The 22,124-nt window shown below is 36.2% G+C and overlaps 1 protein-coding gene across 1 annotated transcript in view; it reads right to left on the minus strand.

Moving 5' to 3' along the window:
- The window catches only part of WDR17 (WD repeat domain 17), a 76,920-nt gene that overhangs the window by 23,669 nt on the left and 31,127 nt on the right, over positions 1 to 22,124 (minus strand). Inside the window, exons 6-17 of the mRNA XM_082863666.1 lie at positions 21,380 to 21,631; positions 19,389 to 19,511; positions 16,588 to 16,772; positions 15,819 to 15,987; positions 12,497 to 12,588; positions 9,982 to 10,064; positions 8,215 to 8,301; positions 4,414 to 4,578; positions 2,738 to 2,940; positions 1,518 to 1,667; positions 1,297 to 1,427; positions 200 to 325 (exon numbers count right to left, since the gene is read on the minus strand). Of these exons, the coding sequence (XP_082719792.1) occupies positions 200 to 325; positions 1,297 to 1,427; positions 1,518 to 1,667; positions 2,738 to 2,940; positions 4,414 to 4,578; positions 8,215 to 8,301; positions 9,982 to 10,064; positions 12,497 to 12,588; positions 15,819 to 15,987; positions 16,588 to 16,772; positions 19,389 to 19,511; positions 21,380 to 21,631 (1,766 nt within the window). The remainder of the gene's footprint in view (positions 1 to 199; positions 326 to 1,296; positions 1,428 to 1,517; positions 1,668 to 2,737; positions 2,941 to 4,413; positions 4,579 to 8,214; positions 8,302 to 9,981; positions 10,065 to 12,496; positions 12,589 to 15,818; positions 15,988 to 16,587; positions 16,773 to 19,388; positions 19,512 to 21,379; positions 21,632 to 22,124) is intronic.

The following is a 22,124-nucleotide window of genomic DNA, read 5'->3' on the forward strand; positions in this document are numbered from 1 at the left end:
ACCATGGCTGCCTTAATCTGTTCCCCAAATAATTGATACTCTCGTGATCAGTTTTTACTGAAGGTTTATGTCCTCAGTGTTCACTTACTTCAGTCTACCAACTCTAATTATATATGCAAAAAATAATTTTCATATTTTAATAGTGAAAAGGCAAAACAATTTTGTGTTTGAGTACATCACATCTGCATACTTTACTTACTGTTCGGAATGTAATCAGATGTTTCAAATGCATTATTCCTTTACAGTAGTTCTGAGGAAGTAAGCTATCATCTTGCCCTTTTATCACAGCAACTAAGTCCCATAAATTGTCACTGCCACCCGGAGGCTAAAAAGTTGATACAGAACATCCAAAGATAGAAAAATGAATTAAAAACCCCACAGCATTTTGCACCTTTAAAAATATAATGCAGGCATATCTAACTTGAAAAATTACCAGGATAATAACTATACTCTATCTTATTTATTGTTTCTGGTTTCCATTTAATTTTTTTGTTTGTTAGGCCCTCTGAGATCCTTGTTGGATTAATGCATGCACCCAAATTGTCTATGGAGGACCAGAGGGGAAAAGCTTTGTTCGTTGCGAAAGATCCTTGAATCACCCACAGTCCCAACAAATAGCCTCTATGTATACAAATGTGCGTGTATAAGCGTGTGTGGTATAATATGAAAATTCTGGATATTTTCAAATGTATATAGTAGAAACTGTTATAATTTATAAAATAACACTAAATTTAAAATCATTTAAGGTCGGTGGCAAACTTTTTTGATTACATATTTTGTTAGCTCAGAAATAATCTCAGCTGTCTATTACCATGTGGAAGATCACGAATAGTTCTTGAGGTGAAAAGGGTCTTCAAAACAAAACACGCGGTTCTGAAGTGCAAGTAATAATTAAGAAGGAAAAGTTGATTTATTGCCAATAATAAAAGATAGTAATATCAAGGCGAGGGCCAGAATAGAAGGTAAGGAAGCATGCTGCTATAAAAGCAGACATGGAGACCACACAGCCGCAGCTAACAAGTTAGGAGGTAGACCGGTAGCTGAAGTACCCTAAAGGCTGTCAGAAATGCTACTGATTAGTCAATGATCGATTTTATCAGTGTTAGTAGGGTGGAAACAGCAAATTACCTTCTTCTGTCTCTTTTTTAATGTCTCATTGCCCTCACGACTTATGGACCATTTGCTTTCTTACACTGGGATGACACATGTAAATATGTGATAACTTAATGACAAAAAGTTGTCATGATTCACTTTGGCAAAGGGGAGATTTTCACATTTAATTCCTCTAATACTTACTGATAAACATTCTGAAAACCATCTTAGTTTTTTCACACGAGGGTTGCCACTTAGTTTCTCTATCTCCTGTTTGATGTCTCTTGACACTTTGCCACACAGCAGAGGGGGCATGCCTTGTTCTACAGCACAATCTGGAGAAGAGACACAACAACTCAGTGAGAAAACAGCGCTTATAAAATCGTATTTAGAAAGAAGATCTAATACATGCAGAGTTTCCATACCAGTGTTCCCGATAATTTCTTCCCAGGATCTATCTGCCAGAATATTTATTTGTAAAGGAGTGATTAATGGCGTTAATGACCAGAGTCTCACCGTAGAGTCCCGGGAGCACGAGGCCATAGTGAAGGGGCGGCGTGGGTGGCATGTTAAACCTGATGGAAGAAATAAAGCCATTTACTAATGGAAGCACTGAAAAATATGTTTTATTGATGTGTACCTCCTAACCCTTCCACAGAACTGAAGTTGTGGAGAAGTGTTTTAAGTAACATTTCTATCCTGGCTGAAAACAATACACAGATGTAAAAAAAGTATTTAGCATCTTCTGTAGATATGAATACAGAGTTGAATAATTATTAGAAAGCAGATGGTCCTGGATGAAAGTGTTGGAATTACATTTCAGTTGGTATGTCAGTGAGCTGACTGTCATCCCCATGGAATACACAGTGATCCATGGGTGGGTGGATGTTCTCATTACACGATAAAGAAAGGCTTGAGGACCTTTCATTTTAGAATGTCCAGAAATGGGATTCTCTCCCACACTCAGTCCCACACTGCAGTAACTAAAAGGCCATTGGCGTAAAGCATATGGATACAATGACTAGGTGAGGGTTAACTGCTCTCAATAATCATTTTTGCATTCTTAACGTACCTACTCAACCCCATCAAGGTTTGGGTGCTACAAATGAGGGTAAAATCATGTGCAAAAGGTAAGGAATCTGATTTTCCATTCCCAACTCATTTATAGTAAAAAACTTTGTACTATATTAAGAAACAAAACATTGCCCCAAATATCCAAAAATAGAGGTAAAGGAATGGCTAACTACGTCATACCTAAGTTATTAAGGACTTCCTGTTTTACAACTTACCTTTGGGGTGATGGTAAGGTAACGGAGAAAAATCCAAGCCATACATGAGAATATGTGCAAGGGTATATGTGTGCGTGCGTGCATGCGTGCGTGCGTGTGTGTGTGTATGTTTCTCTACAGGGATAGAGAGAAAGACACCACGGTGCTAACAAGAGTTATTTTCTGATTATTTCTGATGACATTTTCTATTATAGTCTGTGTATTCTGATATTTAAATAGTAAGCATGTATACTTTCTACTAAGATAAATGTTATTTCAAAATGAAACCCTGTAAGACTTCTTCAGAAATACTGTCTTGCTCAGAAATTATAATCATGAATATAGCAAAATTTAAAAGTACATGAAAAACACTTTACCGTATACATCTGCGCCATGATCGTACACGGTATCCAAACAAGCTCCTTCCCGAGTGTCCCACACTTTTATAGTATAGTCCCAGCTGCCAGATATTAGTAGGTATGGGATCTCAGTATTCCACATTAATCCCCGCACAGGTGCCGTGTGTCCTCTAAGAACGTTTATGCATGCATCTTTAGTATAATCCCAGATTCGAACAGAACTGAAAACAGAATATTATGTATATAATACAAGTTATAATTTATCTAGAGTATCAGCATATTCTTAATGGAACACAATGATTATTTCTCAGTATATTGAAAAAACATTTTATGTTTCAATATATGTTATGATTCTCTTCTTTTTAGCAAATAAAAATGAATTTTATTTATTTTAAAATGAATAACTAACTAGGCTAGAGCCATCCTATTCCAATATTTTTTCCTTACTTTTACTGGTCATTAACCCCTGATACTAAATATATGATTTCACAGTTTATGTGTTTAAAAAATTGCTTTCTTAAAATAAAATATCCAGAACAGGTAAAGCCAAAGAAAAATATGACTAACAACATGTATACGATAACTTAAGAGCACTCAAATTATTTGTGTAACTTGAAAATACAGTATGTATGGTGACGGGTATTATTTGAAAAATCAATTCGTATCTCTGCTTTTATCAATACAGGAAACACTTCATGTTTTTGTCAGTTAAATAAGTTTCTTAGTCTGTGGAATCACTCTCAGATCAAGTACAAAATTTAAATATAAATGGGTTCATAATATTACTTGAATCTACTGACTGTGTAGAGTACAAATGTTACTGAAGGACAATTTGAACTCAAAATCAATTTAAGACCTCCAAATGCCAACTCTGCTTGGACAATTCATAATAATCTTTTAGTTAAAGATTTATATAAACCTGAAAAATATCAAAATATTAATACTCCAAAGGTTATATTACACTATTAGGAGACATACCACATATTTTATTTCTTAAGGCATATCTCTTTCTGCTATATATAAAAGACTCCTTTCTTCTTTTTCCCCTTTATACCAGGACAGGATAATGTGGTTACTATATACCACAACTTTTACTTGCACCAAGTAAGATTTTTCTTACCTAGATTTATCTCATATTTAAACAGCCCAAACTGTACCATGCAAATGTATCTTGTCTGGATATAAAATATAGACAAGATTTCAGAAACTTCCATAAACCCAGAAAAAAATGTTATGTCACTCATTTCTAAAATATCTTCTTTTCATGCTAACATACATAATCATCTTCTTTTATTCCATTCTTAATGAAAACAGAGTACAGCTGTTTTCCACATTAAATATGGGAACATTATTAAAAATCAACTCGTCTCTACATGTTACAAAGGTTTATTGTTTCAGACGTTTTTCCCTTTCCCAACAGATTTCTGTTAACTTTGTTCCTAATAAGAGAGAAATAAGCATCTATTGCAAGTACAATAAATAAGGAAATAGAAATCATGAATAAGATGCTAAGTATGGAAAAATTTAATTTACTTTTAGTTGGATGCAACTAGATACTTGTTAACTGCCTACTTGTTAAGTACATGTTTAAAATAGTTCCACATACACGTTGGATCATATAAATAAGTACACTTCTAGAAAATTACAAGCTTATGAATTTTAGGACTAGAAAATTAGAATCCAAAAATACATACCCATCATCAGAGCCACTGCAAAGAACTCCCTCCCTCAGAGGAGACCACCTAACATGGAACACCTTCTCTGTATGCCCACTAAACACTTTCAATGGTTGATCTGAACTGGTGGCCACATAATAGACACGAACATTTTTGTCTTCACAGCCAGTGGCTATCATGTCTCTGAAATATCACCCACGGCACATAAAAAAATAAAAAGTTTGATACTATTTGTTACTGATAGCTTTTAAATGCACACAGTTCTAACTTCTAAAACGAGAATTTTTTGCTTCCTTAATGAAGTTACACTGAAAACTTACATAAGTAAAAACCTCATTTACAGCAACTGCTCTAGTACAGAGTTTCTCAATGTTTCCTTTCAATCAGTTGTGTTTTTTATTTATGAGAGATAATGGCACAGTCATTTCTATACATTCTTTTTCAAGATGTCTAGATTCATAACTTTAGTATTTCTCAGACTTTTATATTTTGCAACTACTGGGTCTTAAGAAGGGTCTTGAATGGTCAGTGACTGAGATTTGCTTAATTGCTGGTAGGCACGTTATTAATTACTACATGCCCTGACCGCTGGTAAATTTTGTTGTGGTAGGGATATAAATAGCAATGCTTCCCCCAGAAGTGTGCTAGGAAAGCTCCCCGCAGAGCCAGGGTCGTCTCATCTGACAGTAAGTCACATTCCTGGTTTTCCAATTCTCTCTGGTGAGATGCTTAACTGTTTGATCCAACAGAATCCTCTGGGAATATAATACGTGGATCTGATCTTTTAACGATCTTGGCTCTATCTCTAAGAGAGTGAGAGAGCTAAGCAACTATTTGTACCCTAGCCGTCATGCCTGGAATACTGTTCCCAACGGAATTCGAGTACTAGGCAGACCTGTGGCATCAGGTACCAGCCAGAACAGTCTCCCCGAGGAACACTAACAACCGTATAAACAGTCCCCAGACTTTAAAGGTAAAGAGGGGAAGTTACACGTTTTGGACCCAGCTGTTATCAAAACCTTCTCCAAACTTCAAATTGTTGATTTTTGTTGCATGGGTTGTAATACCTGTATTTATTTAACCTTACATGCATAAATACCCCAGTTGGTAAACTGCATGCCAATCTATAAATGTGTCGATTACATGTGCCCAAGGCCCACTGATAAACAGCCCGTTCCTCTATGTGGGAAAATATATTTTGCATAATACAAATATTTACACGTATACACGAGCATATTTCTGTATATATGTCTATGCAGATACATAAAGATAAAATCTTAGAAATGAAAAAATATTCAAAGAAGGTACATACAGATATCCAAATTATCAATTCAGAAATATCTTATGAATAAACTTTTATAAGTTCAAGGTGTTTTTCACTTATCTCCTAGGATGCTAAGTGGAATATAAATACAGAAATTAGAACATTTAGAAAAGATTTTTAAAAATAATAGTGAAATTTTAAAATAAAAAATGAAATTTATTAGGTAGGCTTGGTAGTAAACACAATAGTTAAGTATAAAGGACTTTTTTTTTAAAAAAAACTTTTCTTAACCAACAAGGCATACTGCATTAATTTCTAATTTTTATTCCTACCGGTCAAATTCTTATTAACCCTATAAAACAGAGAAATAAGAATGTGGAACTGTTCTGTTGATCATATGCAAGGTAATTCTACTCATTTTTATATTCAACAAATATTTATTAAACATCTGGTTTTTTCAAGGCATAGTGAGGGTCAGAAGTACAGTGTTTTGCTGATAATATACTGCTAAAAACAGATAACCACTACTGATCTCATGGAGCTTACATTCTACAGGGTGAAGCAGCCAATTCACAAATAAAACTTAATTTTATGATGTTAAGTGCACCCAAGGCTTATTATACCATAGGGGAAATTTACCTACTATGGGGGTCAGGGAAGACTTTTCTCCAAAAGTGGTTTTTTGAGCTGAGAGCTGAAGGATAGGGAGAAGTTACTTATATCCGGCCCGGGTTGGGAGGAGTTGTATGTGGTGGGATGGGAAGTAGAATCCTAGATGGAAGGGGAAACAGGAGTGAAAGCCTTGGGGTGAAAATGAGCTGGCTGGTTCAAGAAATCGAAAGCCACTGTGGCTGGATATAAGGAACAAGGGAAGCAAGGCTTGTAATGTGATACTAAAGTACAAAGGAATGGGATTATACAGGGACTCCCTTGTAGGACTGGCTAAGATTCTGCACATTATCCCAAGATCAATGGGAAACTGTTGAAGGATTTAAGCAGGAGAATGCCGTGCTCACATCTGCGGTTTTAAACGCTCACTCTGACAGCAACCTAGAGAACACAGAGAGAGGAAGTGGTGACGAAAGGTGTGAATTCTGGAATTGATTTAGAAGACTTTTGCAGAAGTCCCAAAACAGACAAATGTCATTAGTTTAGTCGCTGGAGGGATGGTTGGGTAAAGAAGGATATTTAGATGGAGGATATGACAGGAATTGATGGCTGGCTGCAAGTGAAAATTGAGAGATAATAAGGTCTAAAAGAAGAGGGCTTCCCTGGTGGCGCAGTGGTTGAGAGTCCGCCTGCTGATGCAGGGGACGTGGGTTTGTGCCCTGGTCCGGGAAGATCCCACAGGCCGCAGAGCGGCTGGGCCCGTGAGCCATGGCCGCTAAGCCTGCGCGTCCGGAGCCTGTGCTCCGTAACGGGAGAGGCCGCAACAGTGAGAGGCCCGCGTACCGCAAAAAAAAAAAGAGAAGAGGTCAAGGATTTGGGCTTTAGCAGTTTGTTGTTTGCATTTTCAGGCCACTGAGGTGGGAAATACTGCAGAAGAGCTGGTCACGAGCTCATTTTAGAGCCTCTAACCGGGGACCTCCCTGGCAGTCCACGGTTAAGACTTTGCCTTCCAATGCAGTGGGTATGGGTTCGATCCCCAGTCGGGGAGCTAAGATCCCACATGCCTCGGGGCCAAAAAAACCAAAACATAAAGCAGAAGCAATATTGTAATAAATTCAATAAAGATTTTAAAAATGGTCCACATAAAAACTTTTTTTTAAAAAGTACCTGTAACTGTGTAATAAATGCTTCTGTATTTACTGGAAGAAACTCATAGATCCATCATTTTGTATAATATGTGATTTGACTCAGAACACAGTGTAATAAGGTTTTAATATTTTAGTATGTATATTTTACGACTCTAATATGGAAAAGCATAATTCACATAGTTTTCACAATATTTAAAGAAAGTTTGAATTTTTAAAGATAATTTATATCCCATCAAAGAGAGGTTTGAAACACAAGATTCTTGGAAGTGCAGGGGCTTAAAGGATCAATTTTAGTGGAGGTTTGACTTGGATTAATTTTTAAATCTAAGCTGATCTTTAATGCCAGGCTCTTAAGCAAGGTTGACCTTTCAAAACCATTCTAAGTTCTGTGTCATGGGAAATCACCCAAGGCCGTGGCATTTGCATTAGGTGGAGGCAATGGAAAGTCACAGGGAACAAAATACCATTGCACAGATTCCTAAAAAGGGTTCAGAGAAAGGGCCACGTTCCTCAGAAGACACACACAGATTGGACTGATTTCCATGTTTCATTAGCTAGTCATATGCTTTTCCTTAAAGCAGCAGGAAATAGCTTGAAAGTAGGAAATCAGTATTTCTAAATCATATAAAAACCTCACGGAATAAAAACAGATGGTTACACATGCAATTACAAGGCTAGGCAAAGGGAATATTACCTAAAAAGAGTCATGAATATTACCTATGGAAATAACCTTAAACTTTATGGCTATTCAAAATCTCTGAAATGTAATTATTACTTATTTCCGGAAAAAATACTTACCTGTTGTTTTGGCTCCAGTCACAACCAAACACTGCAGCTGGATGTTTGTATTTGTGTAGTACTTTACCATCAACTGTTCGAATAATACTGAAATTAAGTATAATATATTAATAGAAAATTACAACAGTCTAAATACATCATTCAAGGGAAGAAAGCCAGAACTGTAAAATTTGAACATAAGTGTTTTAGGAAAGAGACCTTGTCTGCAAAGCACAAGGAACATTTAAAAGTACTGTGTAAATATTACCAATTATGAGTAAGGATATTTATATCACATAGTATTAATTATGGTAACCCACTGAAACCAATTTAAAGGAGATACATTTTTATTTAGAAACTATTTCTTATATTTTTAATTAGGGAAATACATAGTTTAATACATATATTTTAAAATATATGCATTAGATTTCAGCTTCAAAATTTAACAGTTCAAAATGTATGTTTAAAACAACTCATTTATAGTGTTGGGTGCATGCACTATTACACCAACTGCAAGACATATAATATTTTCATGGCATATTTTAAGTGATACAACTAGAACTTCAGAGGACCCCTTCTCCCAAAACAGATCCTATACACTTTCACTGCAAAAACAAAAGCAGCTCTAATACCCTTCTATTATATTGCCATAGTGCAAGGGCTACTGATTCCATAGGGACACAAAGCTGTGTATAAATTAACGTATTGCAAAGTTTTAAAAGTCTTTGGAAAAGACCCTTTTAAAACATCACTAGGCCCACCAAAACTTTGAGGTTACTGGAGAGTGGTGGTGATCTACACTTCCAAATATTTAGTCATTGACTGTGGTATTTATCAAATAAGTAATGCCCTGAGAATATATGGTAAATCTAATCATGTATCACCTAGTCAAAAAACTCTTACGTACACCTTTCGTATTTTGGTATGTATCAATGAGCAAATGGTCATTTTCAAGGGAAAAAAATCACTAACTGTCGTTTCTGAAAATTTTAACTTCTTGGTAAAGATCTTTGGTTTCCATAACTACTGTATTTTCCACTGAAATTAAAAAGTGAGGATGAGAAGATTTGGGGCTGGGTATAGCAAAACCTAAGAGGAGATAAACTTTACTACTTCTCAACAACCATAAGTGCTTATACTACCCGTCAAAGATGACAATATCTATAGCTATAGGGTAGCACCATTGGACTAAAAACTTTTTTTTTAACTCAAAGGCAATTCTTCCCTTACATATATTTCTTGGAAGCCTCCTTTTTCCTGGGACTCAACAGAATTAAGAAAGCACATATTTCTGAGAAGTTAGTCACTTTCTAAAAATAGGCATTTCCCACAGGCATGGTCTTATTGCTCCTTACAAAGCCTTTTTATCCTTTTAAAAATAATAACACCTACTGTGAACAAGTTTCTAGAGCACTTGATACCTCTTTAATCACTTGCGAAACTGAAATACCACTCCCTCAAAATGTGATGAAATTTAGACTCTGTGAAAGTCCTTTAAGTTTCTTTGAGGTAAGTCACGGTATTCTAGTTAAAATTCGAGTAGTATTTTCATTTAGAAAGAATTAGTGGTTTGTTTATTTTTAAACATCATTGAATTGTTATTTATTACTGATGTATCATAGCAATGTAGCATGTGCCTATGCGGGCTTATAAATAATATTTATGATAGTAGGTAGAGCTGTACAAATGGAATCTCATCGAACATTTTAACGTATGTGCTAACATGATACAATTGATATTATCAAATGTATCTTTTATAAACAGTGTAATTTCATACATAGTACTTACCAGTAACCATCACCACTGCAGGTTGCTATTCTTTTGGAATCTTTATGACTCCAGGCAATGCAGAATATTCCATTTTTTCCATGCTTCAAAAAATGTAAAATACCTATCAATAAGAAATAATTCACCCCTTTTTCCTCTTATTTATTTATTTCTTCTAATATTACTTTGCTATTAGGAACTTGCTCTAGATGATGCTACAGAGACACTACTGTCAACAGCAGAAGGCTGAATACATACTTTAAAGAATGTGTAACGCTGTCAACACTTAAGAAACAAAACCATTGTTTTAAGACATAAATGGGTGGCTCTATTTCCTTTTTGTGGACACTGGTAAACACCCAGAATCTGCTTCCTCAGCCATCTGTAGAATTAAGCTCTGCTTAATAGCTTAATACCTTTTTCTGTAAAAGCCCTTCTGGAGATGAAGATATTTATCTATCTGCTTTCTAACCCAGTTAGGCTCCTAAAACTACAGTATAAGAGATGCTGCAAGCAGCTGTTATTACTGATTGTTCTTCTAAATTTCAAAATTTTATTTTTATGAAACAAAGAAGGTTTAAGGTTATTATTATAACAAATCACTCTCTATTTACCTGTACTCTATGTTTATCTGTATTCTTGGACTGGGAAAGGGTAAAGGAATACAGTCACAGCTGGTATGATGAGAATTTTTAAAAACACAAAGAATATATTTTATACATAGGAATGTCGTTCATCAACTAGGTAATGGGTGAATAAAGGTTGCAACCAATCCACTTCCGAATTTTGTTTAAATCATTTCCGTTTTATATAGCACTTAAATCGTGGCTGCTCTTAAGGGAAGACTAAAGTGACTTTTTATCTGGAGCTTTAAGGCTGTTTTACTAAGGTGGTCTCCAGTTTGCTATTTTTACCTTTCTTGGGGGATCAAGGTGGGTAGCTTTATAAAGATGAACACAAGAATGGAGGTAGTCTCTATACTCACTCAGTTAAGGAGGGGAGGTCCTCCATCAGTTGTGCTCGTCCCCGTGAACGGGGCACTCATGGCTCCCTCACGTCCTGCATTTTATTTGGTGAGGCATGTGTAACTTAGTTAACTGAAGCTGGCACTGTTCATTTTCCCCACATTTATTATCCTAGATGTAAGTGGTTTCGATATTGGTCTTAACTATGCTATTGGAGCTGGGAAAGACATAAATGGACGTAAGAGATGTCCCTGATGCTCAGGGCTGGGCTGCTGGAATCAGGCTGCACCTGCCGAGTGCTAATAGGAAGATACTTAGTTGACAGGACGCCAAGATGCTAGAAGAAGAAATCGACAGATTTGACATCCAAGGATAAGATTCTTGAATTAGGTCAAAAGTTGCTTTTCCAGGTTCATCTTTTCTTCTTATATCCTTACTTATTATGGGATACGCAACGTTCTGGTGATGGGGAGGGCAGAAGGCGGGCTGGGGGAATGCTGAACTGAGAACATTGTTGTTAAGTAGAGAAAGGGAAGGATGACCTGTAGTCCTTTGCCAAAGTTTCCTCTTTTGAGAGCAGAATTGCACACTGGTGGTTGTTGAAGTTTCCCTACGGCTCTGCATTTGTCACATAACTTCCGTAACCCCTGGAAGATCAACGCTACTTGATTTTCAGAGAGAGAACAGTCTTTTGTATAAATGGTTTTAAAGCCTCGATATATAAATAATTATTAAGTAAGTTATATGTTTGATAAACTTCAACAGTAATCATTTGAAATGAATGAAATTTCAAGAAAGTGACAGACAATCCTAGATGCTGTTCACATTTCCCTCCATTCACAACTAACATACTGTAACGAGAGCATACGTATTTACAAAATATTAACAGAACTCAGGGAAATATGAGATGACAATTTAACTCCAAGCAGAAGGAAAAGTACAATCTGTGACACTACAAATAGGAAGAGAGGAGCTTTTGGAACTTGTCATGGAAAAATGGAATTTGAGACTTGGAAGGAAACCTAAGAAATTATATAATCCAACTTCACCATCTTATAAAATGAACAATCAGAAGAGATATGGGAACATATGTACATGTATAACTGATTCACCTTGTTATAAAGCAGAAACTAACACACCATTGTGAAGCAATTATACTCCAATAAAGATGTTAAAAGATAAATAAATAAATGAACAATCAGCTTCAAGGCAATAAAATTATCCTCTCTATGTCAAGAGCTAATCAGTGACAAAATTGGGACCATAATTTGGGTCTTGTTCTGAGTTTAGTCTTTTTCCAACTTTTGAATATTTGCCTAGACAGTTTCGTGGAAGGCGACCCAAAATTCCTTTGAACTCTCATGCAACTTTAGGTGAATTTTTCTATCTTAGGCTCAGCTACATTTTTCAGAATTCATTTTAGCACGTGCATGTCCTCTTGGATTTTCTTCTAATTAAAAGACTACAATGCCACCTGGTGACTCACTAATAAATTAAGAGAGGAAAGCATTTAAAAAACGTGAAGCCATATAAGGCATTATGTTATTCGACTAGCAATAAATACATCTTACCTCATTAAATCGTTGTACGATTTTGCCCTTTTTAATATCCCAAATAAAAGCACCATTTCGAGAAGTTGCTCCAGCAATACAATTTAAATCACCTTAGGAAACAATTTGTTAGACGTTATATGAAATGTCTGCCACAAATGTTAATTCTTTTCAAAAATGTAATTTTTGAAAAAGTAAGACTTGAGTTTGCAAAGTGGCTCTTTTTTTTAAATAATGAAAATTATCAAATGTATGCAAATATAGAAAGAACAGTATAATGCATGAATCCATCATACAATTTCAACAATTATCAAAATATGGTCAATCTTATTTTGTCTATAGCCCCCTACTGGATTTCTTTGGAGCCAATCTCTAACATTGTATCCTTTCATCAATAAATACTTGAGGATGGATGTTTAAAATACAGGAACTCTTTTATTAACATGACCAAACTACTACAATCACAAATAGAAAAATTATCAAAAATTCCTCAATATTATTACATATCCATTCGGTATTTACACTTTTCTGACAATCTAGTAATTTTTTTTTTTTTTTTTTGGTACGCGGGCCTCTCACTGCTGTGGTCTCTCCCCTTGCGGAGCACAGGCTCTGGACGCGCAGGCTCAGCGGCGATGGCTCACGGGCCCAGCCGCTCCGCAGCATGTGGGATCTTCCCGGACCGGGGCACGAACCCGTGTACCCTGCATCGGCAGGCAGACTCTCAACCACTGCGCCACCAGGGAAGCCCTAGTAATTTTTTTAATGGTTAGGAAAGTATTTCTCTAAGAAGGACACATGAAAAAATTCATTTTCTCCATCAAAGACATAAACAATGCTCTTTGTTTTTAAGGAGTTAAAAAAATCTGTTAAAATTGAACTGCAGCTAAGTTAGTAGCTGGTCTTGAATTTTTTGCAAGGCAGTCAAAGAAGAGGTTTGCTCCATTAGAAGAAAGAAATAGCTGTTATCTGTCTCCTAGGAGTAAAAATATGGAGGAATTATTTTGTGATAAATGACTATAAATACTAAAAGAAAAGTCCTCACCACTTTTTTCTAGGGTTTTCATTCTGCTACCCTTCTAGTGCTCTAAAATTATTGGGGGTAAGTTTCCATATTTATATGCACTTCTAAAAATTTCCCAGTGATATCTACTCTAAAAATAAAGGAAATTTTGCAATCATCTATAACCTACTCTACTTCCATCCAGTGTCAACCTTTGCTAATCTTTTAAGTTTCATCCATATTTACCTAACAACAGTGATTCATCAGTAATCACTTTGCAAAAAGTGGCAGAATTTCCATTTTACAACATTTTTATTTTCTTAAGGCAAATTCTCAATGTAGAGAGTGAAATAAGCTTGAAGTAAGATCGGGCCTTCTGTGTTATGATTTGAAACAATGGTTTTCACAGCCACAATTTCTATTCAAGCTTTAGGTTTGAGACTTGAACACGTTTTGTAGAAGAAAGAATGATCAGCTCGTTGCTGTTACAGCGTCACTGCACTGGTGGCCCAATGCCTGTATCTCAACCCAGCAGGCCCTGCTGTGACGATGCAAACTACCATGACTAAGAGCACAGGCTTAAACATCAAATTGACAAGGGTTCACATCTTGACTCCACCACTACTCCCTCTGTATATAATCTTCAGTAAGTTACTCAACCTCTCCGACCTCAGATCCTCTTTAAAAAATGCTGGCTCTCACAATCGAAAGTAAAGTGAAGATGGAGGTAAAGAAGGGAGCAGAAAAGAGTGCTAGTTCTTTTTGTTCCTTACATCTATTTTTCTTTTTTTTTTTTGGCTGTATGCGGGCCTCTCACCGCTGCAGCCTCTCCCGTTGCGGAGCACAGGCTCCGGACGCACAGGCTCAGCGGCCATGGCTCACGGGCCCAGCCGCTCCGCGGCATGTGCGATCCTCCCGGACCGGGACACGAACCCGCGTCCCCTGCACCGGCAGGCGGACCCTCAACCACTGCGCCACCAGGGAAGCCCTGTTCCTTACTTATTAATTAGTGAAGTAACTTTTTTTTCCAATTAGCTTTGGATCTATAATAGCACTAAGTATTTTCTGCTTCAGAGAACAGCTGCTGTCATTAAGACTTGGAAGTAAAAGCTTATTCTAGATCTTCTCACGGTAGGAGATAAGGGATACAAAAATAGTAGTTCTTTACCTTTTTTGTGTCATGGACTTCTCTGAAAATCTGATAGCTATGATAATCTTTGACAGATATAGGAACATGCACACATATGCTAAAAATTATGCATAAAATTCCAAGAGAATCCCAAATTCTCTGAAGACATCAAAACCCTGACAGCCCATATATTCAGGGCTAAAAATCTCTGTGCACAAGGAGATAAGCTAAAAAATAAGCTACATCTTGGTTATAAGTGGGTTTTAAATTAATATGTTAGTATTAGGACAAATAAGTAAAGCATTCTACATAGTTTATAAAGTGAAAAATTCATTTTAGGTGTGTAAAATTATTTATTACAGGAAGAAAATATTTGGGAAGAAAATGTCAGAGGTTTCACAGGACATCTCTTTTTTACGTACAGGAAGGTATAAAGGTAGCATCATTCTGAGATCAAAGAAAAGACCCTATTATAGCATAAAAGTTCTTCAATATTACAAAAGTGGAGTTTATATAGAATCACATGCTCACAATTAAACTGTGATGATATATAATCATTCATATTCACAAAAGAGATGTATCAGAGAAAGACAAGTATTATAATTTTTAGAAAATACATGTTTTATCTTCATATATTTGATTCACATGAAAATTTTAAGGAAAACTTCTATAATGTAAAATACACTACACCTTTATAGGCACATCTATACAAATGCAGCTAAAACTAGATGCGTCAGTATCATCCTGATTTACTGGGGCTTTTCTTCATGACTATGTCATATAGAAGGGCCGAGAAATCAACGTGCTTGGGCAAGCAGTCTACTCTACAACCCACAAAAACTGCACCAACCACTATGTTGGTACTAATCTGCCTCCACAATCATTTGGAGTAAGATGACACTGTGAGGAAGAAGATAATACAAATGAAAATAAAAGTTAGGAAAGTCGGGCTTCCCTGGTGGCGCAGTGGTTGAGAGTCTGCCTGCCGATGCAGGGGACACGGGTTCGTGCCCCAGCCCCAGAAGATCCCACATGCCGCGGAGCGGCTGGGCCCGTGAGCCACGGCCGCTGAGCCTGCGTGTCCAGAGCCTGTGCTCCGCAACGGGAGAGGTCACAGCAGTGAGAGGCCCGCGTACCACAAAAAAAAAAAAAAAAAAAAAGTTAGGAAAGTCATTTAATTGTATTCCTGATTTTAATAAAATACTTCTTACCTGGAGCCCATGAAAGGGAATAAATAACCCCTTCATTCCCTGGGGAAGTGTACACTGCCGTCAGTGTGTTTATATCCCAGACTTTTATTGTGCCGTCAAAGGAAGCTGTTGCTAAAAGATTGGGATCATCAGGTTTGAATTTGCAGTCAAAGATAGTTTCCACATGACCCTAGGGATGCAGCATAAAAAAACATAGAACAAACCCAGACAAAATGTGAGTCCTCAGCAGGGCTGTATTCTATTTCACACAGAGGCTTAAGGATCATGAGAACAGAAGTTCGTAGACTCATAGAATTATTATGACTCCATAATAGAAATAAATCTTAGAAAACACTTAATCCAAGCTTGCTCATTTCATGAATGAGAACAAGAAAGCTCAGAGTAACTGGCAGAGGTGGACTTCTCCTTCCTTCTGAAAGAATATTCTATTTCTCATTTTGCTTCCAAAATATACTACAACTATGTGATTTTCCACTACACAAAGGAGTAATGTAGCCCACACAATAATGGGAAAACTACCAAATGCAGAGTAATTCTGATAAGCTAAACAGACATTAATATTTAAAGAAGTTTAATGTTTATAATGTTTACAATTAAATAATTTTAATAGTTCTATACATTTTTCTAAAATGTTTCAATCAACCAAGATAAAGTCCTAATATATGATTCTCTATGAAAATAATTTTAGAATATCATCAATAATACAAAAGTAAACATCATTTTATACACAAAATAAGTATTGTGTATAAAAGAATGACTACAGACATACCAAGTCCCTAAGAAAATCCCACTTCTTAGCTCCCATATCATAAAGTCCAACTCCACCATCCAAGAAACAGCACACTGCGTGACCAGGAGGAACAGAAAATGCTTGATTCTGTGTCAAAGTTGGGGGTGGTACTGCTTCACTCGTTGAGGATGTATAATGATTTTTGGTTGGGGACTGGATTGAAACTAGAAAAGAAAAAAATAAATAAACAAGTAAACATTTATGCCAGTATCTTCCCATAGGCTGGAATGAAGCCACAGGACTTAATTTACAAAGACGCTCTTTGTTTTCTTTTATCCAGAATTTATATCAGTAAACTCTTAAGCAATGATCAGGTTTTATGCCACAGGAGTACTTTAGCAGCATTGCCCATATTTATATATACAAAATGGGATATTATTTTGAAAAGAGGTGTATAGAAGTGCAGGTGGTGCAAAATGAATGAAAATTAGTTTCTGAGGAATCACAGTATGTGGTGAATATTTGGTTTCTTATTGCCCCATAAATTAAAGCACAGCACGATTATTTCTGAATTAAAAGTTTCTTTCAAAGTGCTGATGTAATAGCTTACTTCTTCCTCTATACAAGCAGACACACACGCACCTGAACTTTTTTCTTTTAAAACTAATAACTCTCTTCCCCTAATTTTCAATCCAATGAAAATAATTTTTTTTTTCTTTTTTTTGCGGTACGCGGGTCTCTCACTGCTGTGGCCTCTCCCATTGTGGAGCAACAGGCTCCGGACGCGCAGGCTCTGCGGCCATGGCTCACGGGCCCAGCCGCTCCGCGGCACGTGGGATCTTCCCGGACCGGGGCACGAACCCGTGTTCCCTGCATCGGCAGGCGGACTCTCAACCGCTGCGCCACCAGGGAAGCCCGAAAATAATTATTTTTGATATTATTTATAATTCACTTTAATTTAGCACCTAAATTAAGAATTACAACTGATATACATTTGCATCTTAATTTCTCTCTTCTTCCTAGACTTTCATAGACTTTCAATTACATAAATGTCTCCTTGTTCAGTTATTTTCTTTGTATTCTTTATCACATATTTTGTCTTCTTTCAAAAAGCTTTTCCTTAGAACATAAATATACTCTTGTAAATATAATTCAAAATAATGATACCACCATAAATTATCAGACCAATCTAGATTAATTACACACTGGAATATAAATATTTCCCAGTATATTGTCTTTTTTGACTCAAATATAATAAAGTCTTTCTTATTGCATTCATTAGGATAATACTCATTTCTTAGAATCGGAGAACAACAGGCAGTCCAAACTAGAATGAACCATTAATAACAAAAGAAGCATTTGGTTCAATGAAATTTTGCTGAAAGTTTGGTTAAAATTAATATAATCCATGACTGTTTTCTAATATTTTAATTTGTTGATATTATAGGTGGTTTTGATACCCTTTATGCTCCTATCAATCCATAGTTCATCTTTTTTTCAGAATTTGATGATTATGTCTACATTTAAAGTTTTTCATTTTTACATAAATTTTCTTACGCCACGCTTTCTGTTACATTAAAAAATTGGGAGAAAAAACTATCAACAACCTGAAAGGAATGACTCAAAAATGACAAGATCAGTATGTGCTTCTTTATATTTCCCGACTTTTCTCTAATGGGCCTGGACCACTTTTGCAATAAGAAAAATATAAGGAAGTAAAGAACCTATGATATTTCAGTCATCTTACGAGATGGGTGTTCACAGCAAATAAACAAAGAAAAAAATAGTTCCAAAAAATGCAGGATATGTAAACATATGCCAGTCCCCAGCATACTATCAATACTTCTCCAGTCCTAATGCTTCTAGACCCTCCAGTTCCCAGGATTTAGAAGTATTAGGAAAAGCTTACATTTGTGAAAAGACTGGAGGTTCAAATACAGAGAGTTTCTACTACTTGCCATTGCCCACAAAATTAGATACTAAATTTGCTAACCAAAACAACATTATTTTGAACAGGCCTCACTAATTATTTAGTATATCATAGACAGCAGTGAGTAAGGAGGAATCAATAACTCTAGGTTGTTCAATCACTACTCTTTTCCCCAAGTTTTTTTATGATCCACACAGAAATAAAAGAAACACTACCAACCATGCAGAGTAACCACAGTTGACTTAAATAGGAAGTCAATTTCTTCTCCCTCATATTTAGGAAAAATTCTAATTCTAAACCTCCCCCCCCCCATACTCCAGATTTTTCTTTTGTACCTTAAATGTATTTTATAATTTTTTCTTAATCGTAGAAGTAATAAAAGGTAATTAGAAAAAAACACAAAAATAAATGAAGAACATCTATAACACTAACTACTAATCCTGCAACAAACATGCAATACGTTCAAACATGGAATATATATTCTAGATCCTACATTTCCAATGTTTAGGTTATTTTAACTTTGTTATAAACCATATAGATTGTAAAAGAGCCATGTTTAAAACAAAGTCCCCTAGTTCAGACCAATTTTATTTAATCCCATCACTCTTGATATTTTTTATTTTCACCAATATCATTGTCTCATTTTCCCCATGTAGATTTGAGATTATCTTAATATCCTCACTTAATAGCATTTTTAAATGTAACTTTGCTCTAAATATTTTCAATTTAGCAATATTAGATATTGTGTGGCTTTGATGGTACCTTTAGCACGTATATTGTCAAAGGCTATTTTTTTAAATTTGCTTTTCAGTAGCAGTATTTGATACGTTTATATCATTATATCACTCATTTTATTGGATAGCAGCAAGTACGATATTTTAAAATATCCAATTTTGATATTTTTACTTACATTTCTTCCTTGGAGGAGAATTCAGTACATGTAAGCAGTGAAACCCTGTTTTCTTTAATTTAAAATTATCAACAGGTGTTGCTCTAGAAACATTCCAAACGCGCAAAACACCCACTTGAGAATCTAGTCAGATCAAGAAAAAAGCATTATATTAACAAATTTTATTTGAAACATAAAATGCCTAGATATAAAAGTAATAACAAAATTTCAACTTGCCAGATTTTTAGCACCACTTACTGACATTCTTCACACAGTAATATTATATCATAATACAAAGAAACAGCCGAAGTGATATTCATCCTTCCAATTTCAATTTGCCTTTTTTTTCCTGTTCCAAATCCCCTTCTCGGGTGAGAGACTGCCTGCCTTGGGAGCCTCCCCGACAAAGATCATTATGACAATGTGACCACAAAAAAGCACCCCAGGGACACACTTGCTCTAAGAAAGCCAGCCACAGAAAACTTTCCACCTCTACCATTAAGTAACCCTTCACCTTTCGAAATGCTTGTAAACTGCTTCCTTGCTCACTTGCAGCCAAACAAGGACTGCCTGATATACCTGAAGATTAATTAGAAAGCCCCCTCCTTCGAAAAATCCTACCTTAATAAGCTGCTCTGGAAAGAGTCTGGCAGTTCCTCAAATGATTAAACGCAGAGTCACCATGTGACCCAAAAATTGCACTCCTGCATATATACCCAACCGAATTACAGACATGTGTCCCCATAAAGCCTGCGCACAAATGTTCCCAGCAGCATTCATAACCACACAAAACCGGAAACAAGATAATGTCTATCAGCTGATAAATGGATAAACAAAACCTGGCATATCCGTACCATGGAATATTACTCATCTATAAAAAGGAATGAAGTACTCATCCATGCTACATCACGGATGAACCTTGAAAACTCTACGTTAAGTGAAAGAAGCCAGACATAAAAGGCCACATGTTGAATGACTCTGCTTCTATGAAACGTCCGGAACAGGCAAATCCACCAAAAGAGAAAGTAGATTCGTGGTTTACGTACACACAGGAGTGACTAAGGGGTGTGGAGGGCGTAGTGAAGAGTGACTTGCGGATGGGTCCAGGGCTTATTAGGGGGATGAGGAAACGCTCTGGAGTTAAATGATGCTAATGATCGTAGAACTCTGTGAACACAGAGACCACTACACTGTACACCTTAAGTGTACACGGTGAGTTTTTATGGTATGTGAATCTCAGCTCAATAATAATGATAATAATAATAGGTATATTATTATTAATATATATCTATCATTAATTATATCCTGTGAAATTAAAGGCAATGAAGGTACATCAATAAGAATCCATCTACTTCTATGTGCAGTTTAAGTGCTTAAAGAAGTAAAGACTTCTTTAAAAATGTTGAAAAGGTAAAGACTCTTTGTCTTCATTTTACACTTAGCAAATATGGGAAGTATTTATACAGTAGCTGAAAGTGCTGTCTCTTCAGAGACCTCTCTCTCTCTGAAGCTAAGTAAACGGTAAGAGTCATTTAATTCCTAATTTCTATTTTAAATTCCCCACCTTCCCATCCCCCATCACTTCTTAGTTTTGCTAATTCTCTTATGATTAGGAAATCATGACTGTCAAAATCCTCAGTGAGGCTAACAGACTCCTCATCCAGACAGACTGTTTTTCTAGCCAGTATTTTTACTGTCACCCTGCCATGGCTGAAAGTGAACTGCCTTTGTCTTTTGTATACACACAAACACAGACATGCACACATGTGTGTACATATATAACATATTTCAATGTTACCAGAAACCTGGAAAACCAGGCCTTCCTTTCATTTTTATTTGTCATTGTATTAATGATGCACTGTATAAATAAAAGTAAACGAGCTATTTACTATAATAATAATGTTTGAGATATTAATAAGTCTTACACAAAATTAACCAATAAAAGTACAATCTCCCTGATTCAGTTAAAGAATATACACATATTTAAACCTCTGGGAGTAGGGTCAAGTTACCTCCAGTTATAAACATGCCAGGAGCACCAGGAACCCAGGCCAAGCACTGCACAGAAGCTACTGCACTGGGAAAATTAAATGTTGTTATGCAACAAAGTGATTCCGAATCTACCAGGCGAATTCCACGATGCAAATTAGCCACTAGGAGGTAATCAGTAGACAGTGGGTCCCATTCCAGGGCTGTAACGGGATCCTCTTCGTCGGTCCCTTCAAGAGATTCAGGTCTCAGAACATGTTTCTGACTTTTACTACCTATTAAAATGTAAAGAGCATGATTTTAAACAAAATTTCCAAAATAAGATTAATCATTGAGATCACATGAACTTCCTCCTTGCATACCACTGATCTCTGAGGGTCCTGGGAATACAAGTCTGGCATTTCTATGCAGAAGTCATAACTGACAAGGGAATGCAGGTGAATTAGAGTTTGCCCTAAGGATGAAAGTCGTACTGGACTGCTTTGCCTTGGCAATCCCCAGTACCCTGCATGTTTTTCTATTTGTTACTGAAAAGCTGTAAGAAAAAGACGTAGGAAAATAATATACATCAGCTTGTCATCAACTACAATTTCACTGAGTTACAACAGCATAGGGATAGGGAAGTGTTTACCAAAGGGAAGAACACCGCGTTCTGACTAAAAGCACAGACTTTGGAGGGCTGCCTGGGTCCAGATCCTAGTCCCAAGATACTTAATCTCTGTGTGCTCAGTTTTTTATTTTACAGTGGAGAACATAACGATACCAGAG

The sequence above is a fragment of the Leucopleurus acutus genome (assembly GCF_964270905.1).
Source record: "Leucopleurus acutus genome assembly, chromosome: 21".
NCBI classification, from domain to species: domain Eukaryota; kingdom Metazoa; phylum Chordata; class Mammalia; order Artiodactyla; family Delphinidae; genus Leucopleurus; species Leucopleurus acutus.